Source organism: Zootoca vivipara, chromosome 8 (genome assembly GCF_965207765.1).
Source record: "Zootoca vivipara chromosome 8, rZooViv2.hap1.1, whole genome shotgun sequence".
Taxonomy (NCBI): Eukaryota; Metazoa; Chordata; class Lepidosauria; order Squamata; family Lacertidae; genus Zootoca; species Zootoca vivipara.
This window is the reverse complement of record NC_142591.1, coordinates 87,615,331-87,635,545: the sequence shown is the minus strand read 5'-3', so window position 1 is coordinate 87,635,545 and position 20,215 is coordinate 87,615,331. Positions and strand designations below refer to the sequence as shown.

The 20,215-nt window shown below is 56.6% G+C and overlaps 1 protein-coding gene across 1 annotated transcript; it reads right to left on the bottom strand.

Annotated features, from left to right (window-relative positions):
* Positions 1-6,927: 6,927 nt before the first annotated feature.
* On the bottom strand, positions 6,928-19,942 carry PARP10 (poly(ADP-ribose) polymerase family member 10). Its single transcript, XM_035124474.3, has 10 exons — positions 19,700-19,942; positions 17,203-17,448; positions 16,848-17,093; positions 14,753-15,591; positions 13,063-13,275; positions 11,291-11,411; positions 9,858-10,796; positions 9,573-9,712; positions 8,551-8,725; positions 6,928-7,523 (listed from the first exon to the last, which is right to left on the bottom strand). The coding sequence occupies exons 1-10, from the start codon at positions 19,857-19,859 to the stop codon at positions 7,222-7,224; spliced, it is 3,381 nt and encodes a 1,126-aa protein (XP_034980365.1). The 5' UTR covers positions 19,860-19,942; the 3' UTR covers positions 6,928-7,221.
* Positions 19,943-20,215: the final 273 nt, after the last annotated feature.

The following is a 20,215-nucleotide window of genomic DNA, read 5'->3' as shown; positions in this document are numbered from 1 at the left end:
CCCCCCCCCCCCGCCCACCTAGAGCCCATCAGTGCCACCTACGGTACCCTAGGAGGAAGAGGAGTCGAGGTGCAAGGCTATCTTCTTGGAGTTTGCTAGCACCCAGATTTGAACTCTGAAGTGCCTTACAGCAGGAGACTCATCTGCTTGGGAGTGGGAGTCATTATGTAGCAAATTACGAGTGCCTGCCTTCTCCTCCCTCCCAACCCCTTTTCCTTTTGTGCTGTGTCTTTTAGACTGTAGGCATAGGGGGGGGGGCAGGATTGCCTTTTTAACCAATCTCTGGGGGCTGCTCTGGGAGCCTTTTATCTCTTTTTTTTTGCTGAAAAGTGGGATACAAATTGCTTCAGTAAATAAAATTTCAGAAATACCTTCAGCTGGGGATGTCACACCGTGGAAGAAAACAGCACCAGAGGCTGTTATGCAAGCTCTCTGCTGACGCAGAAGTCTTTCGGGGGAAATTAGGAAGGAGAATGGAACAGGCATCTGAACTAACTAACAGGCAGCCTTGCTCTGTTGAGCTCCTCTCTCTTCAGCCTGGAGAGAACCTCCAGAGCTTTGTTGGATCCAGGGGTGGCCTGGCCAGGATCCAGAGTGAGGGGACAGTCTCAGGCAGCACATGCAAAGTGTGGAGAGGGCAGAGGGGCCCCCAGCCCCCATTCCCTCTCAGCTCACCAGCCCCTGCCCTCTGCTGCAGGAAAGGTAGGCCTGGGTGTGGCACACAGCCTGCCCTGCAAAGTGCCCTGCCTCAGCCACTCACGGCTGTGTTGGTGTCTCTACATGGACTGTGGGGGGGGAGGCGGGGGGCGCTTTGCCTCCAAAGGTCTTCCTCCAAAGTGGGTCCAGCTAGCGCAGCCTCTTCTGGGAAGCTCCAAGCAGAACCTGAGTGCGACAGGTCGACCTGTCCTTGTGATTCCCAGGATCCGGTATTTAGAGGCCTCCTGCAACTGCCCTTGTGGCTCTTGGCTAGGGACAAAGCAGTGACCAGAGGAGGAATGGCCGCTGGGAGGAGCGCAGAGAGAAGAAATGCCCCCTGGCATCTGCCTTTGTCTGCCCCGGCTGCAACAAAACATGTCTCTCCTGCACCAGTCTCTACAGCCCCAGCAACCTTCCAGCAGTTTGACTTCACCCCCAAAGGCGCCTCCTCCGCTGTTTCCCAAAACAGACAGATACCAATCAGCTTTTTAAATGCCACCTAAGTCAGCGGTCATCTCTGCCTCCTTCCTGCAGGAGCAAGAAGTCCTTTTCTTTGATCTGTCCACCAGATCTGTCCCCACGAGGTTCTAGTGCTGTGAGAGAGGGAGAAAATCTGGTCTCCCTCCACTTTCTCCAGGCCAGGCATAATTTGAAACTTCCCCCTCTACCACTTTCCTCTAAACTAAAACGTCTCAAGTTGGGCAACTTTTCTGCATAGTGGAGCTACTCCAAAACCTTGGAACGTTTTTGGCTACCCTTTTCTGAACCTTTTCCAATTCTTCAATATCCTTTTTGAGGTGAGGTCCCCAGAACTGGACACAGTGTTCCAAAGGCGCTCTAGATTACAATATGGGTGGTTTTGTTTTCGGATCCTTGCAAAGAATTTGCCTTTCCTTTGAGGTCCACCCAGCCCTGGTGCTCAGCCCCCAACCCAGCCCTGGTTAGATGCGGCAGCTGGCTGCTTGGGGAGAGAAGCCCCCCCCACCCTGCTGGGCTCCCAAGGAGGGGTGGGGGAGAAAGGCTGAAGGGCCAGAGGGGGAAGGGGGGGCTGCCACGTGGCTGGGGGGCATGAAATTCTCCTGCCCTGGTGGGCACTGCAGCTGCCTAGCTGCTGAAAAAAGCTAGAGTACCAAACTGAGGGAGGGACTGATTCTATTCCCTCCAGCAGAAAACAATCTTTCTCCCTCCTCCATATGCCATCATTTCATATATTGGAACATGGCTATCATATCACCCCCTTAATCTTCTCTTCTCCGCTGTCCATGGAGCGCTCCAGTTGGAGAACAGCCTTTACCAAAGGTGTCCTGGGCTTTGAAGAGACTCGAACTCAGGACGCAAGGGAGAAACGTGCTATAAGAGGAAGGCACGCTTGGCAAATCCACACCGGGATCAACTCCCGCCTGGAAACCTATGTCCCCACTGTGGAAGGACTTGTGGATCCAGAATTGGCCTCCACAGTCACTTACGGACCCATTGTTACAACTGTGTTTATGGAAGACAATCTTACAATCTTACTCGGCTAAGAGTGATCGCCAAAGATGTTGATGTCCATGTAATAAAGCAGTCCAGAAGCTTCAGTCATGAGGGGCCCCCAGCCACCCACCCAGCGCAAACGACAGGTGTGCATTGCTGCAAAGGCGTATCCCCCCTTTGCATCTGCTCCCCATTTACATCCGGCCCCATATCAAGTTTTCAGACCTTTCAAGCAGTGACTGGGGAGCCTTCAGCCCGACCACGATGGCTGGACTGCAAGTCCTGTGACCCCAGACCATTGGGCATGCTGGCTGCAGGAGTCCAGGAACATCTGGACGACCCCACCGCACCTGGAAGTTTTCCGGGGGTCTGGTGTGCTCCTTTCTGCCCCTCCACGTCCAGGGCCCAAAGACCAGGAGAGGCAAAAGGGCTTTGCTGAGGCAGCCCCTCCTGAGAAAGAGGCAAGGGGCCTTTGGAAACCCCCTCCCCTTTTCAGAAAAAGAAAACAAGAGGATTGGTGGGGTTTTTTATGGCAGAAGGCCTTCAGCTTATTGGAATCAAATGGAGGCAATTTTTAAATTTCTTTACTGGCCCTTCCACTGCAACGCTTTGCAGATTATTGTCACTGATTTATATTTTGACTTAAAATAAAAAAATTCCTTCAGTAGCACCTTAAAGACCAACTAAGTTTTTATTTTGGTATGAGCTTTCGTGTGCATGCACACTTCTTCAGATTGACTGCAGATGAAGAAGGCTGGAATTGGACATTTCCGCAGTAGCAAAGGCCTGATCTCCCTGCAGAGGAAGCTCAGGGAGATGTGGAAGCTGAGCAGCAGCTGGGCATGGACTGAAAGTGTGCCCAAGGGGGGCAGCGGGGGCGGGGGGGGTTCTCCTTCTCCCAAACTGTGCTGCCTCCACTTCTACCACCTTTTGCACTGGAGTTTGTTGCGCTCCCCACCTTCTGTTCCCTCCTGCTTGGGGTAAGTCGGCAGCCACTAAGTTGGTGGGTAGCAGCGCCCACGACCCAGAGCCCCCTGCACTCCAGAGGTGTACCCAGGGGTTGGCATGGTTGGCCCCTGCCAAGGGCGCAGGCCCAGAGGGTTTGCCAAGGGCACAAGGGAGCCGAAGTACGTCTCTGCTTAAGGTTGAGGAGCCTCTCCTTGTTTTTCAGGCTAAGAACCCACCCGGGGGGGGGAGTTTCCTCCCGGAGGCGGCTACCCTTGCTCCTGGAGACAACCGCTAGTCCCCTTTTGGGTGTTCCATTCTGGGGAGCCACTCCACTGTTGGGGGGCATTTCAGAGGAGCAGAGGCACTGGGAGCCAAGTTCATCTGGGGCGAAGGATGAGCGCTGCACCCCCCCCCCCCGTTTTGGACATGCTGTGCTTGGGGTGGGGGTGGGGAAAGGCCTTTCCATCCAAGACTTGGGGCACTATCAGAGGCCAAATCGTTAACAAGGTCCCATTGTCCTTTTTTCCTATAAGAAGTTGGCCGGTGGAGCCGCCTGGCAAGAAAGTGGAACCATATTGGCTTAGGGGCTCCCTCCCCCCAGTGCCCAGCCGCTGCCAGTTGGCTCAGGAGGGAGCTTGGCCTCTGGGGGCCCTGAGCAAGTGGCCCCCTCATGGGGCTCTGCAAGGCCACACCAGAAAAGACCAAGCCTGGCTGGACTGGGTGTGAGCATTTCCGCCATGTGGGGAGAAAGTGTCCCAACTGGTTTGGTACCTTATTGTGCATATACTCAAGTCAAGGGCAAAATAGGGGCTGGAGGCATCAGGTGTCAGTTGCAAAATCCTGGCACTGAATATTCAGCAACAGAAGTGGACATTTTTGCCAAGCTCTAAACTCTGCTTTTTGCCTCCCATGAAGGCTACCACCACCCAGTGGCCTGGCAGGGGGCAAAAGAGCACCATTGAGCCAGGGCCACCCCTGACGTTCCCTGGCACAACTTCTGCTACAGCACGGGGTGGGGGGCACATTCAACGCCCCCCCCAGTAGCAGTGCCACCACCCCTGGCTGACTGAAGGGCTGCAGCACGCGAAGGGTTAAGACCCAGGCTCCAGGCCGCTCCCTCGCCTGCCATGGAAAAACTGCCTCAAACAAACCCTTTTCATTACATGAAAAGCAGCTTCTGCTCCCAAACCGCAGCCCTTCCCATAGCGGCCCCTTTGATCTGGTGGGGCTGCAGCTTCCAGGGAACAAGAGGAGGGGCAGGACCCCACAGGGAGGGAGAAATGGGGGCCCTTATCCACACCCCACGTGCATTTAATTGGAGGGAGAGGCAGCTGAAGTATTTTTAGCAGGGCGAGAAGAAGAGGAGTTTGGATTTGATATCCCGCTTTATGACTACCCAAAGGAATCTCAAAGCGGCTAACATTCTCCTTTCCCTTCCTCCCCCACAACAAACACTCTGTGAGGTGAGTGAGGCTGAGAGACTTCAGAGAAGTGTGACTAGCCCAGGGTCACCCAGCAGCTACATGTGGAGGAGCGGAGACTTGAACCCGGTCCCCCAGATTACGACTCTACCGCTCTTAACCACTACACCACACTGGCTCCCTAGTTGCACTCAAGCTGAAGTGCCCCCCCCAAGAGGCCTTTGGCCCGACTCCTCACAAGAGAAACACCAGCACATTTTGAAGGCTTTGGCCCACCATACAGGGTCCCCCCCCCAAGTTTGTGATGCCCCTTGCCCACCTGGGGTGGCCCCCTCCTCTCCCCACAACACCCATAAAAAGCCACAGGTCACCCTGCGCTGTTGTTTTGCAACACCATCACTAAGCTGGCAGGGGTGTGTGTGTGTGTGTGAAGCGGCTGTTTCTGTGCCTCATAAGCACCTGGGAAAGGCTTCCTTTGCACTGCGGGCAACAGGGGCCCCCCTCCCGCAAGGCTTTCTCCTCCCTGCAAATCCCATTACAGGGGTACCTCGGTTTACAAACACAATTGGTTTCCGGGAGTCCGTACTTAACCTGAAGTGTACTTAACCTGAAGTGAACGGCTTAGGGAGCTGGGTATGTTTAGCCTGGAGAAGGTTAAGGGGTGATATGATAGCCATGTTCAAATATATGAAAGGATGTCATATGGAGGAGGGAGAAAGATTGTTTTCTGCTGCTCCAGAGAAGCGGACACGGAGCAATGGATTCAAACTACAAGAAAGAAGACTCCACCTCAACATTAGGAAGAACTTCCTGACAGTAAGAGCTGTTCGGCAGTGGAATTTGCTACCAAGGAGTGTGGTGGAGTCTCCTTCTTTGGAGGTCTTTAAGCAGAGGCTTGACAGCCATATGTCAAGAATGCTTTGATGGTGTTTCCTGCTTGGCAGGGGGTTGGACTGGATGGCCCTGGTGGTCTCTTCCAACTCTATGATTCTATGATTCTATGAACTTTCCCATTGAAAGTAATGGAAAGTGGATTAATCCGTTCCAGACAGGTCTGTGGAGTACTTAAACTGGAAATACTCAAACCGAGGCGTACTTAAACCGAGGTATGACTGTACTTCCAAGGCTCAGGTCCATTTTCTCTGGAGAGAAAAAAACACTTCAAAACATCTGATCTGTCAGAGCTACACACACACACACACACACACAAACACAGAGACTTTCACCAACACAGTTGTTGTTTTTCTCCTGCTTGGAACATTCTCTCTCCCCCCCCCCAATGTTCCCCAAGTCATGAGCAATCGGGGAAGAATGGGCCCCAGGGAGCTGGCGCTTCCTGAAGCAGCCACACAAAGGGCCGGATACGCCTCTTGCACAGGAACTGCCAGCTTCCCTGCCACCCCCCCCCTTGCAGCCCTGCCCAAAAGCAGCAAGCTTCCTCACCCCACCCCTCTGGCATCAAGCGGCCAAGGTGGGCGAGACGAGAGCACCCCCTTGTGGTGTGCGAAGGAACTGGAAACTCCTGCTAGCCAGAGAAGCCACTGCCGCCTGCCCTGGAAGGTGCCCAGTTCAGTTCTGCAGCGCCAGGAGGGAGGAGCCCCCAGCCCCATGGCTGCTCCCTCCAGCTCTCGGGAAACAAGTGCTGCCCCAGGCCCAGGAGGAAGCTCAGGAGGAGATGGGAAAAGCTCTCTCTGTTTCCGTGGTCTCTGTCTGAGGCCAAGCAAAGCCAGGGCTGCGTTGAGCTCCAGAAACAAACAGGAGGACCTGGTCAGATTATGCTCCCGGAAACCAAAACTGATGAGGAACAGTTGAGGGACTTGGGGGTGTTTAGCCTGGAGAGGGAGGGGAGATGGAGATGGAGCAAGCTTGCTTTCTTTTCTTCTGGAGGGCAGGACTCGAACGCATGGCTTCAAATGACAAGAAAGGAGATCCTGTCTAAATGTTTGAAAGGTTTCTAAACAGAGATGGGTTGGCCATCCGTCAGGGATAATCAAGCTGCAATTCCTGCTTTGCAGGGGGTTGGACTAGATGGCCCCCGGGGGTCCCTTCGGGCGCTACAATTCTCCAATTCCTCTCCCCTCCAGGCTACTCTCAGGCTGTAGGAGGGAGGGAAGCCAGATTCAAAGGCTGGAACGAGAATATGCGCCAACGTGCCAAAGTTGTCTGCAGGACGCTGGGCTTCTTGGGGGGCAAAGGCACAGAGGCAGCCTGTCTCCACTGCCCCCCCATCCCCACCTAAGCTGGCCCTTGTCTGGCCACTGCAGGATCCTGCCAAGAACCTGCGGAGCCTGAGACTCTCCCTGCCAGGCTGGTCTCTGCTGCTCTTGCCAAGCCAAGGAGCAAAGGAAGGGGGGGTGGAGAGGCACCCCCCAAGCAAGACAGGCTCTGCTTTGACTTTTCCTTGTGTGCCTTTTAATGCATGGCTTCTCCATCCTTCAAAGTACCCCAAAGTGATGCCCCAAGTAGGTGGCAGCAGAATCAGCAGCCCCCTTCCCCCCAAAAAAAGAGGTAATTTGTTGAAAGCGGGGCCCTTAGGAGACCTAGTCTGAACAAAGGCTGGTGCCCAGTGGAGACTCCTCTGCCACCTCAGGAAGGCCCAAATCAGAAAGTCTGGCCAAGGGCATCCTTGCCCACCTGGCAGCCCGGGGGGAGAGAGGAACAGCAGCCCTCGCAGGCCCCCCCCCTAGGGCTGCTTGGACCAGCGGCAGGTGATGAGGTGCTGAGGATAAGCCTGAGTGTCGTTGAAGATGACAAAGATGGCTGGATTCTGGAGGTTGTCCACGGTGCTGTCGTAGCGCCGCGGCACAGCGTCCCCTTCCCGCAGGGGCGGCGCCCGCATGCCCGGCTTGCCCAGTGCGTAGTCCCCGGTCAGCGTCTGCGTCACAAAGATGTACTTGTTGCCATCGCTGCTGGCGGGGGAGTACATCTCCTGCACCGAGACGACGGCCTTGACAGCAAAGTAGACCCCGTGGCCGTAGCGTGTGGCTGGAGGGACAAAGAGGAAGGAAGAGGGGGCTTGGGTCAGGGCCAGCTGAGGAGGAAATGGGGGGCATGCAGCGTGCTCTGCGGGACCCCTGGCTCTTCCCAAGGCCTCCCCCAGCCCCCAAGCACCTCCTGCAAGCCTGCCTAACCCCTGCAAGGCTTGGCGAGTTACAGAGCAGCAGGCAAAGGACCTGCAGTTCCCTATGTGTCCACCTGGGGGCTCTGCTCAGAACACCCAGGGCTGCCTCAATCCTCCAAGGAGGGACAAGCCTTGCTATTTTCCAAAGCATGGCTGGTGAAGAAACCTCACCTTAAGAACATGAGCAGAGCCTGCTGGGTGAGGCCAAAAGTCAGCAGGACAGTCCTGTTCTCACAGGGGCCCACCAGATGCCCCTTATAGGAACCCGGATCCAAGTACAAGAGGAACTTTTCCCTCCTGTGGTTCCCAGCAAGCATTGCTGCCCCCAGCCATGGAGACAGAGCATATCCATTCTGGCTAGTAGACATTGCTGGCCCTCTCCTCCATAAACCTCTCAAATCCTCTTGCAATGCCAAACTTCAAAAGCTAAACCTTCCTTCTCTTTATTATATACTTAGTTTTCCCTACCAAGGATCTCAAGGTGGTTTGAATGGTTCTTCTTCTCCTCCCCATCCCATCCTCACAACAACCCTGCGAGGTCGGTTAGGCTAAGGGATGGTGACTGGCCCAAGGTCACCCGGTGAGCTTCACGGCCAAGTGCAGATTCGAACTCTGCTCTCCCAGGCCCAATTCTGACACTCTAGACAAGGTGTCCATTTCCAGGCAGGAGCAAGTGCCCAGGGAGGTCCGAAGGAGAGCAGAGAATCATAGAATTGTAGAATTGGAAGGGACCATGAGGGTCAACTAGTCCAACCCCCTGCAATGCAGGGATCTTTTGCCCCCGCCCACGACTCAGATTCTTTCGCCCAATGTTGGGGCCCAAACCCTCAGATCTGGTGGTGGCCCTCCTGGGTGCTGCTGGCTCCCACTCCAGGCACCCCAAAGGCTCACCGTTCTTTCCGCAGAAGCTACGGTTGAAGCCGTGCAGGCAGATCTCGCGGCTCGACTCCTCCGTGGTGCCGTGGAAGAGGATGCGCTCCACGTCCCGGCGCCCACAAACGTTCAGCAGGGCCACTTTCTTCAGCTGGTACTGCTGGTAGAGAAGAGGGTGCAGCAGCTTCTCCACCTGCCGGGCACAGAAGGAAAAGGAGGGGTAATGGAGGCAGAGGCAGCAGCAGAGGCAGCGGTGGTGCAGTGGTTGGAGTGACGGACGAGGACCTGGGCCAGACCTCAGCCAAGAAGCTCACTATTTGGGTCAGGCTTTGGAGAAATGCAGCCATTCTCGGAGGAAAGGTGCTCCCCATTAAGCTTCCCTCCTACCCCCCAAGTCATCTCCGTCGCTGCCCCCTTCTTGCAACCTGATCTCGCAACCACTGGGCCTACCATGTAGCACCCTTACCCACTCTCCTTGCCCTTGGAGAGAGAGGCTGGACACTTTCTGGCGAAGGGGAGTCAAACAACCGTGTTACTCCCCACTGCTGCATCAAATTCTGGGGACGCTGACAAGCTGGAATGTGTGCAGTGGAGGGCAACCAAGATGATCAAGGATCTGTAAACTAGGCCTGATGAGGAACAGTTGAAGGAGCTGGGGATGTTTAGCCTGGAAAAGAGGAGACTGAGAGGGGATAGAAGAACCACCTTTAAATATCTTAAGGGCTGTCCCAGGGAAGAGGGAACATGCTTATCTTCTCCTGCTCTGGATGGTAGGACTCGAACCCATGGCTTAAATTGACAAGAAAGGAGATTCCCACTAAACACACAGAAAATCTTTCTTGACAGTAAGACCTGTTTGGCAGAGGAACAGACTCCCATGAGAGATGGTGGACTCGCCTTCCTTGGCCATTTCTCGGGTCAAGCTTCTTGCCAGTCTAATTCCAGCAGCAGCACATGAGTGCCCATGGGCACCACGCTGGCTCTCCTTGCTCCACAGCATTGTGCCCCCGGCTGTCCCAGACCAGTGCCCCCCCCCATACCTTGACAATGCGGATCTTGTTGTGCATCTCCTCCAGGGTGTCGTAGAAATGGCGCACCGTCTCCCGGAACTCCTCTGTTCCCTCCACAAGCTGCACCAGCCTGGCCTCCCCATCGTCCAGCCCCACAGGGCCAGAAGGACCTGCAGAGGGGGGCACTGCCCGTCAGGAGGAGGGTGTGGGCTCGGAGGGGCCCTCCACCCACGCCATGGCCGCTCTTGGGCCAAGAGGGAGCCCATTTAGCCCTGGAGGGGAAGACCACACCTGAAGGGGGGTGGCAGAGCCTACCTGGGAGGCGGCCAATGGGCACAGTGCGGGCACTGCCAAGGTCGTACTCCTCCATGCGCTCAAAGTCAATGGCGAAGGGACGCCCGTCAAAGAAGATGTCCAGGTGCTTGAGCCCCCGACCCCACGCCTGTTCCAGAAGGGCGCTGGCCTGTGCCGAGTAGGGGGTGGAGGACCCCTGGGGGTCCCAATGCACCCAGCAGGCATTGCCAGGATCCCCGGCGGTCTCCGTGCGCAGCAGCCGGGTGAGCAGCAGCGCCAGGTCGCGCGTGGCGGCCACGGGGTAGTCGGCAAAGCCTCGCACCACGGCCACCTCCCCGTCCAGCGAGATCCGCACGGCGTGCTTCCGCTCCAGGTGGGCCAGGTAGGCGAGGCAGGGCGGCGCCAGGGAGCGCAGGGCGGCGTGGGGCACCGTCTCCTCCCGCAGCTGGGCCCGCAGGGCATCCTTCAGCTCCTGGGCCAGGGGGGCCACGTCCTCCTCTGCTCCCAGGAAGACGGCCACCTGGGCCGAGTCGGCCGCCTGCCTGGCGTCCTCCAGGGAGATGCTGAGGGCCGAGAGGAGGGTGGCGTCCGCGCTGGGCGCCTGCTCCTGCACCCAGCTGGTAAGGGAGAGCTCCATGGCCCGGCGCAGCTCCTCTTCCTCCTGCCGGGCACTGTCCATCGACTGCTGGATGGCCAGCAGCAGCTGCGCCTCCTCTTCCTCCTCGGCCGCGCTGCTCCGCAGGGCCAGGGGTCCTTCCTCCAGCGCCCCCTCCTCCTCCTCCGCCGCGGCCTCACTGCCCTCTGCCCTGGCAGCTGCAGGGGCCGCCTCTGCCGCCTGCGAGGGCGGCTCAGGGGCCGTGTACAGGTCCTCCTGTTCTTCCTCTTCCACCTTGACGTTCTCCAAGGACCAGGACCCCCGCCTGGGAGCCTGGAGGGCAGCCAGCAGACCCTTGATCTCTTCTGCGGAGGGAGAGGAGGCCGTCAGGGGGCAGAACATGGGTGGGGAGGGGGGCTCGCTCAGAAATGGGCTGCCCTCGCAGCCCCACAAGCACACCCACGCTCCCCCCTGCTAGAGGTGCCCTCCAGGCTAGCTTCTCTGTACGGGGCCTTCGAGGGAGGAGGCAAGAAGGAGACACCCCCCCCACACACACACACATCTTAGAACTGTAGTAGTTGGAAGGGGTCCTCAGGGCCAGTCCCACCCCCTGCAATGCAGGAATCTGAATATTAATAGTACTTTAATTATTTATTCCTCTGGGTCTCTGTATCTCTGCTCCCCCAGAAGCAGGGGGGCAGCTCTGAAGGGCCATGGGGGTGGGGAGAAAGGACGTCTCCCTGGGGCGGACAAGGAAGGGCAGGAAGCTCAACCCCCCTCCATCACGCCAGCCCCACAGTGCCTCTCTCCTCTCGGTCCCGGAAGAGTAGGCAGGCAGGAGAGGGGTGCAGGATCTTACCCAGGTTGGTGTCACTCCTCTCACCAGCTGCGCCCACTGGGGCTCCCAGCCGCTCCTGCCCACGCGGGGAATCGCGCGGGCAGCTCACCGCCAGCGGCTCCTGAGACGCCTCCAGTTCGTGCTGGGGAGAAATCGGGGGGAGGAAAGTCAGAGGCCTTTGCAGAGCCAGGCAGGGTCCGCTCTGGTTTCAGAGGGGGTGGGGTGGGGGCACATGTTGAGATCCCTGCATTGCAGGGGGCTGGACTAAATGACCCACGGGAACCCCTTCCAACTGCACAACTCTATGATTCTATGCACCGTACCAGAAAATAAAAGGCACGTAGCATATTAAATCATGAAAGTATAAAAGAAAAGGGGGGAGGTGCTGGAATAGGGTTTCACCCCCAGGGAAAATTCATAGAATCATAGAGTTGGAAGAGACCACAAGGGCCATCCAGTCCAACCCCCTGCTGAGCAGGAAACACCATCAAAGCATTCTTGACAGATGGCTGTCAAGCCTCTGCTTAAAGACCTCCAAAGAAGGAGACTCCACCACACTCCTTGGTAGCAAATTCCACTGCCGAACAGCTCTTACTGTCAGGAAGTTCTTCCTAATGTTTAGGTGGAATCTTCTTTCTTGTATTTTGTTGTTGCGGTTCGTTAAATTTATACATATACCACCTTACATCCAAAATTCACAGGGTGGTTTAAAACATAAGAACAATAAAGTGCATAATGTAATAATACAAAAAAAATTCTGCCTCCCCAAGGTGCATTTAGAAGGCCACAGATTGTTTAACAACCAAAGGCCTGGGAAAAGAGGGGTAGTTTTGTCTGGCGCTTAAAGATATGTAGTGGAGGCACCAGATGAGCTTCTCCAGGGAGTCCCATAAAAGGGGAGCCACTGCAGAAAAGGCCCCACCTTCACATTCATAACAACAATAATAATAATTTATTTTTTATACCCCGCCCATCTGGCCGGGTTCCCCCAGCCACTCTGGGCGGCTTCCAACAAAACATTAAAATACAGAAATCAAACATTAAAAGCTTCCCTAAACAGGGCTGCCTTGAGATGCCTTCTAAAGGTCTGGTAATTGTTATTCTCTTTGACCTCTGGTGGGAGGGCATTCCACAGGGCGGGTGCCACTACCGAGAAGGCCCTCTGCCTGGTTCCCTGCAACTTGGCTTCTCGTAGCGAGGGAACTGCCAGAAGACCCTCGGCGCTGGATCTCAGTGTCCGGGCAGAACGATGGGGGTGGAGACGCTCCTTCAGGTATACTGGACCGAGGCCGTTTAGGGCTTTAAAGGTCAGCACCAACACTTTGAATTGTGCTCGGAAACGTACTGGGAGCCAATGTAGGTCTTTCAGGACCGGTGTTATGTGGTCTCGGCGGCCGTTCCCAGTCACCAGTCTAGCTGCCGCATTCTGGGTTAGTTGTAGTTTCTGAGTCACCTTCAAGGGTAGTCCCACGTAGAGCACATTGCAGTAGTCCAAGCGGGAGATAACTAGAGCATGCACCACTCTGGCTAGGCAGTCTGCGGGCAGGTAGGGACTCAGCCTGTGTACCAGATGGAGCTGACAGACAGCTGCCCTGGACACAGAATTGACCTGCGCCTCCATGGACAGCTGTGAGTCCAAAATGACTCCCAGGCTGCGCACCTGGTCCTTCAGGGGCACAGTTACCCTATTCAGGACCAGGGAGTATGGGGGGGTATCTCCTTCCGGCTTTCCTCCCGAGCTCCCCTTTTCCAGGGCATCCTGCCCCCCCTCCAAAAAGTGCACCTGAACCCACCTGCGTCTCTGGGGGGCTCCAGCGGACCCTCTCCAGGTCGATGGTGCAACGAAAGCGCCTCTCCAACTCCTGCACTGTCTCCCGGCCCCGTTTCTCCTGCAGGAAGCGGCAGACGCCCGGCAGCTCCAGCGTCACCGTCTGGGTGTGGATGGCGCTGAGCAGACTCTGGAGGAGCTCAGCTGCTGCCTGGCAGGCTCCAGCCTCCCCGCTCAGCTGCACGGCAGGAGGAGATCAGAGGCCACTTAAGACATTTGCATTCCACAAAGGTCCAGCTCAAAGCAGCTTGCAAGAATCACAACAGCCTTGCAGAACAACAAGCGTGGCAATCGCTAGGCCGTTCAGTCACAACTTGCCCAGGGGCCACATTCCAGGAGTGGCGCACATATGAAAAAACACATGCAGTGGAACCTCGGTTCTCAAACTTAATCCGTTCCAGAAGTCTGTTTGACTCCCAAAACCGTTCGAAAATCAAGGCGCAGCTTCCAATTGGCTGCCGCAGCTTCCTGCGCTCAAGCGGAAGCTGCCTCAGACGTTTGGCTTCTGGAAAACGTTCGAAAACTGGAACACTTACTTCCGGGTTTTGGGCATTCGAGAACCAAGGTACAACTGTACTCAAATTGCATCCTCGGGGGAAAACAAAACCCAAGCGCGAGTTGCAAAAAAGAGCTTTAAAGCTCTCTGTCTTGCTGGCCACTCAACGCATTGGCTCTGGAAAACTAGGGATGCTCGCACAAGTTCTTACGGGCCCTCAGAAGCCCCACAAGATCTTGTGAGGGCAGCTCAGAATCAGTGTGCCCCAAACAGCCTTGCCCCCCCCCTCCCCAAGCAAGGCAGAGAGCGCTTAGAAGCTGGTTCTGCACCAGATATTTCCAGCACAAAAAAGAGCTTCTAAGCTCTTTGTCCTGCTCACATTTTACTTGCAGGATCTCAAGCAGGTACGTTTGAAATCACACAGGTTAGGATGCAATGGTACTGGAGTCTCAAAAGCAGCAAAAAAATTCATCAAAAGCATTAATACAATTCAGGAGTCATGGTAATTCAGGATAATTGGAAAAAGCTTCTGAGTGCCAGACGACATCCTCTCTCTGGGAAGCAGAAGACACATCACCTTTCCTACCAGGGGCTCCCCCCCCCCAGGCGGTGTTCCGTGTTCTCCCTCTCCCCATTTTATCCCCACAGCAGCTCTGTGGGGCTATGACAGGCTCAAGGCCACCCAGCCAGCATCATGGGTGAAGGGAGAGGGGAACGTGGCCTTCTGCATTCAGCCGCACTTCCAGCCACGTTCCCAGGAAGCCACGCAGCAGCCAGACGGGACAAGGGCAGATTGGCACCCAGCCCTCGGGGGCTCAGAAGTACCCCCAGAGGCAGCCGGCCAGGCACAAACCTGCCTCACCCAGACTGCACCCTCCCCTCAGGCCACAGAGCCCTCCAGCCCCAATGATCTGGGGCAGAGTGCGCTGCAGAAACCCCTGACCTGGCTGGGGGGCCCAGAGAAGGGAGGGGCAGCGGGAGGAAGGTGCCCAGGCCCGTCCTGGGGCAGTGGGAGGGGGTGGGAATTGGAAAAAGAGGAGGGGGGCCATGGGGACAGCATGACACAGCTGCTGCTGCAATTCCCTCTAGGGGTCCCTCCCCACTCTGGGGGTCCACCTGGCTGGGAACAGGGAGCAGCAGCGCCAAGCCCCTTCCTTACCCGCAAGCCTGTGACGTCGTCTCCTTCCAGGGGCAGGAGGGTGACACTGCCCATGCCCGCCAGCACGTCCTGGTAGTACCTTTGCAGGTAGCGCAGAGCGCCCGGCTCCATGGCCACCAGGGCCTCGTCGGGCATGCTCTCCTGCAGGAAGGCGGCCAGCCGGGCCCGGTTCTCCGGCTCCATGCCAGCCAGGGTCAGGCCCTCCAGCTGCTCCCCGCCCTGGTCCAGGCGCACCAGGCAGCAGGGAAGCGCCCCCTGCAGCTGGGCCCAGCGGGGGGAGGCCAGAGCCGGCAGGTGCCTCTCCGACAAGGGCAGGGCAAAGTGGCCCAGGGAGGAGCCCAGCAGCTCGGTGGCCAGGCGGGCCGTCTCGGGCCTCAGGGCCGCCACCACCACCTCGTCCGCAGCGGGGAGGAAGCAGGCGCCCAGCCCCCGCTCGGCCAGCAGCTCCGCCAGGCGACTCCGCACATCCTCCTGCCGAAGGAAGTCCAGGACCCAGGCGGAGAAGGGCAGGCGCTCGGGGATCACGTTCTGCAGGACCCCCTGGACATGCTCCAGCAGCCACTTTTGGCGCAGTGGGTCGCCCCCCGAGACGCGCAGGCCGGCTTCGCCCAGGGCGATCACGCATTCCGGGGCAGGGGCGTTCAGCTCCCGGAGGACCAGGTCCACCTGCAGCAGCTGCCGGGGGAAGGCTTCCGGGAGGGGAAGGAGGGCAAAGGGGGTCCCCGTGTCCCCCAGAGGGGCTCCTTCTTGCTCTGGGGGCTCCAGGAAGTCGTAGTGGGGGGAGACAGCCAAGATGCCATCTGGGAGGCGGTGGGTCTTCTGCAGCACTTTCTCCACCACTGCAAGGGAAGAGGGAGAGGAGACCCAGGTGAAGGAGAAGCGCCGTCACCGCCACTGCGGGGAAACGCCAAACACTGAGCCATAGAATCACAGAACGGTAGAGTCGGAAGGGGCCCGAGGGTCATCCAGCCCCACCTCCTGCAATGCAGGAATCAAGGCAAAAGTATCCCTGGCAGGTGGCCTTGGAGGCTTGGAAAGAAGGGGGTCTGGAGATGCAAAGAGGGTGAGGATACGTTTTACCATATGCGGTGGACTTATAAAAGGGTCACAGAGTTTTGGGAAATGATATATAATGAATGGGGGGGGCAGTATCCTTTTTGTCGCGGATAATTCAGAGGGAAATTCCCAGGTGTCAGAAAAGACTGTTACTACTACTGCGGCCCATATTCTGTTAGCCCAAAAATGGGAAATGAGCGAGGTCTCAACCAAAGAAGAATGGCAACTTAAGTTGACAGAATATCCACAGCTTGCAGATTTAACACATAGGATAAGAGAACAAGAATGGGCGTCTAAAGAAGGCTGGGAAAGGTTTGCTGAATATATGGGTGAAAATTGTGTTCGTTTAAAAACCCTGGTAGCCTTAAGATAAATCCGGCAGTGTAAATAAGTTTTGGTGGATGCAACAATGCATGACTGAAAAGTTTAGTTCATGTAAAATATGCAGGGATGTGTGGCATGTAAAATGAACCACAGAAAGAGAAGAAGGGAAGTCACTGATTTAAGATTGTTTAAACGAGTATTTTGAAATGCAAATCAGAAAATTTAATAAAAATTATATATATTGGAGGGGGGAGAAGGGATCTGATATTGCAAACACCGGACCCAATGGTGGCAATGTTGATGAACCCTCCTGCCGTGCGTGAAGCCTGGGGGAGAGCTGCCCTCATGGCTCTCCCTCAAAAGAGTCTGTCAGAAGAGGCACCCAAAGGTCATCCGGGACTCACATTCTGGAGTTCAGCAAACAGCACACACGGCGGGGGGGGGGCACAGCCCTCTGCTGCCTTAAGCCAGCCTAAGAACATTCGCAACAGGATCAGGCCTGTTCTCCAACCAAGTGGAAGTCTGCCAGCACAACTAGAGAGCAGGAGCGGCAGCTCTACTCAGAAAGTGGAATTGGACAGCCAGAGGACCAGTCCCCCCCCCTTTGCAGTCAAGGTCAGCCGTCTCCTGCAGGGAGCCAGCGAAGGTCAGCACCCCCCTTCTGGCCTCCCCGGAGGAAGTGAGGTTGCAGAGAAGTTCCAGGCTCAGCCCTTACCTGCTGGGTTCTGGAAGGAGACGACAGCCACCGTGGCCCCCTGAAGCAGCCTCACGGCCCGCACTGGCCCCCCACCGCTGCGCTTGCTCTCAAAGTACAGCTCCAGCAGGTCCTGACTGAGGGGGCTGGGGCCGGGGCCCTCCCCACGCTGCACCAGCACGCCGTCCGTCTGCTCCACCCAGTCCAGCGCCAGGTGGGCCCCGTCCAGCGGCCGACTCTGCACATGCTCCCCCAAGGCCAGGAACTCTGCCAGGACAAGAGGGAGAGGAGACCCAGTGAAGAGAAGGAAGCGCAGAGAAAGCAGCGCTCCCCAAGAGGAAGTCAGAAGGGAAGCAGAAGCCCCCCCCCCCGATACCTGCATTGCTGAGCGGATTGGTCAGCTGCACCAGGGCCTGATCCCCTCTGTGGCTGCGGAAGACGGGGCAGACGCCACTCTCACAGTTCAACATCCTCTCCACGTAAAGCTCCACCAGGTCCTGACTGGTCTGGGGGTTCAGGCCTTGCAGGACCACCTTCCCATAATCCCGAGGGGCAGCTGGGTGCACCGTCAGGTGGGCGTCCTGCAGCCGGTGGTCCGTTCTGGAGAGGACCCGCTGGGCGTCTGAATGGAGAGAGCAGGAGGCCAAAAGGTCACCTTGCAAGCAGGGAACCCACAGGAGAGAAAGCTGGCGCTTTCTCAGCCTCTCTCAGGGGTCCAGAGGCTGGAGCATTCGCAACAGATTATCTGAACTCTCAGATCTTATGCCAAGGGCCAGGCACACACACACCCTGCTTCCCATGGAGACATCCACAGGGCTACTGTGGGAACAGCAGGCTGGACTAGATGGGCATTCATCTAGGTGCTATTCATCCCAGGTGCTTCCATGGTTTTAAGCTTGGTAATGATTTCCAATTCAGCAACTTCCCTTTCCAGTCTGTTTCTGAAATTTCTCTGTAATAAAACAGCTGCTTTGAGATCTTGTATAGAATGTCCTGGGAGATTGAAGTGTTCTCCTACTGGTTTTTCAGTCTTATGGTTCCTGATGTCAGATTTATGTCCATTTATCCTTTGGCGTAGGGTTTGGCCTGTTTGTCCAATATAGAGAGCTGAAGGGCACTGTTGGCATTTGATGGCATACACAATGTTAGAAGATGAGCAATTAAATAGTCCTGAGATGGTATGTTGGATGTTGTTGGGGCCAGTAATGATGTTGTCCGGGTGTATGTGGCAGCAAAAACCAGTAGGAGAACACTTCAATCTCCCAGGACATTCTATACAAGATCTCAAAGCAGCTGTTTTATTACAGAGAAATTTCAGGAACAGACTGGAAAGGGAAGTTGCTGAATTGGAAATCATTGTTGTTGTTGTTTAGTCGTTTAGTCGTGTCCGACTCTTCGTGACCCCATGGACCATAGCACGCCAGGCACTCCTGTCTTGCACTGCCTCCCGCAGTTTGGTCAAACTCATGTTCGTAGCTTCGAGAACACTGTCCAACCACCTTGTCCTCTGACGTCCCCTTCTCCTAGTGCCCTCAATCTTTCCCAACATCAGGGTCTTTTCCAAGGATTCTTCTCTTCTCATGACGTGGCCAAAGTATTGGAGCCTCAGCTTCACGATCTGTCCTTCCAGGGAGCACTCAGGGCTGATTTCCTTAAGAATGGAAATCATTACCAAGCTTAAAACCATGGAAGCACCTGGGATGAATAGAGATATCGGATTCTTATCTCATTATGCATGATCAAGCTTTCTTTAGCACCTCAGCCCAGGACTAATTGCAGCCATCAGCAGCCATTAACAGCCATCTCCAGGTTTACCACTCCCATCAGCCCATCTCCCATTCCCACCCACCCCCACCACCCTCTGTATATATATAGGGTCTGACACTTCTGTTTCTAGTGTATCTGAAAAAGTGTGCATGCACACAAAAGCTCATACCAAAATATAAACTTAGTTGGTCTTTAAGGTGCTACTGAAGGAATTTTTTAATTTTGCTTCGACTCAGACCAACACGGCTACCTACCTGTAACTGCGACAAGTGAAGTTACAGGGAACCAGGCAGAGGGCCTCCTCGGTGGTGGCGCCCACCCTGTGGAACGCCCTCCCATCAGATGTCAAGGAAATAAACAACCACAGTATCTGAGTTTTAGAAGACATCTGAAGGCAGCCCTGTTTCGGGATGTTTTTAATGTTTTAATTTTAATTTGGTTTTTTAGTGTTCTGTTGGGAGCCAGCCAGATGGGTGAGGTATAAATAATAAATTGATGATGATGATGATGACGAGAGTCTCCTTTCTCCAACAGTAAGGCTGACAACAAGTGTTCCCCCCGCCTCTTTTGTGCAATACAAATTTTATTCCATGTTCACAGACCTAAAGAATGTCTCTGGCGTGGCTGTGGGAGACAAGCACTGTCTACAAAAGGGGAGCAAGACTCTCGACTCTCCAAGGAGAGGAACCGCAAAGGATGGCAGGAGTCTCCTGCCAGTCAGCCAAGCCTCCAACCGCCGGCTTTCCCTTTCCATTTCCCGGGCAAAAGCAGGCAGGCCCCCCCCGCCCCCCTCTGCCAGGCCACCCCATGGGGGCGCGGGCGCCGCACACTGACCCCCCCCTAATATGCCAGGAGCTCCTACTTTCACCTGTAAAGGGGGAGGGACGTGGCAGCTGCAAAACAACGCGGACCTTTTTCTTCCCGAAGAGGAAAGTTGTTTTGGTGCACTTTGGTCTGTTTGCGCCCAGTGCCCACCCCCCTGAAAAGCAGAGCCCTTCTTGCCCGAGGGCGAAGCGGGCAGGAGCCCCCCCTGGACGGCTCCCCTGCCCCGCGCGCGGCGTGGAGGTGGAGGGGCGGGCCGGGTCTCCCGCCTGCTGCCGACTCACCCTCGGCGCTTTCGAAGGTGAGCGTGGCGCGGGCGCCCCTCCGGCGGCAGCTCTGCACGGCGCCCCCTCCCGAGCGGCGCCGGTTCTCGAAGTAGAGCACCAGCAGCTCGTCCGCCACGTCGCCGGGGACCCCGCGCACCTCCACGGACGCCGCCGCCATCGCGCGCGCCGCCCAAGCGCCTCCCGGGAAGCGAAAGCGAAAGCGCCTCGGCGGGCGCAGGAAGGGGCGGGGACGCGCGCGCGCGCGCCTGCCTCGGATCCCCGGCGCCCCGGAACGGCCACGCGCACGCAGCCCCGACGGCCCCCCCCCCCGGGGCTCGGCGCCTGCGATCCCGGCGCCCGCTGCGCCGGCCAAGAGCCGCCCGTCCTGGCGGCGGAGCTTCTCCGGCCGAGCTGCGCGCCGCGGGCATCCCCGAAGCTGGGGGGGGGGGCGGCGGACTACAACGCCCACAAGCCTTTGCGACACCGGCCCGCCTCCATTGCCTTGAGGATGCCGCTTCGGGGGCGGACCCCCGG

What these genes read in the sequence shown, in the direction of transcription:
- PARP10 (XM_035124474.3), bottom strand. Translation starts at nt 19,859, where the DNA reads ATGGCGGCGGCGTCCGTGGAGGTGCGCGGGGTCCCCGGCGACGTGGCG. An exon ending in CAATCCGCTCAGCAATGCAG is followed by an intron (nt 17,094 to 17,202) that starts GTATCGGGGGGG and finishes TTGTCCTGGCAG; the next exon opens with AGTTCCTGGCCTTGGGGGAG. An exon ending in TAGCTTCTGCGGAAAGAACG is followed by an intron (nt 7,524 to 8,550) that starts GTGAGCCTTTGG and finishes TTGTCCCTCCAG; the next exon opens with CCACACGCTACGGCCACGGG.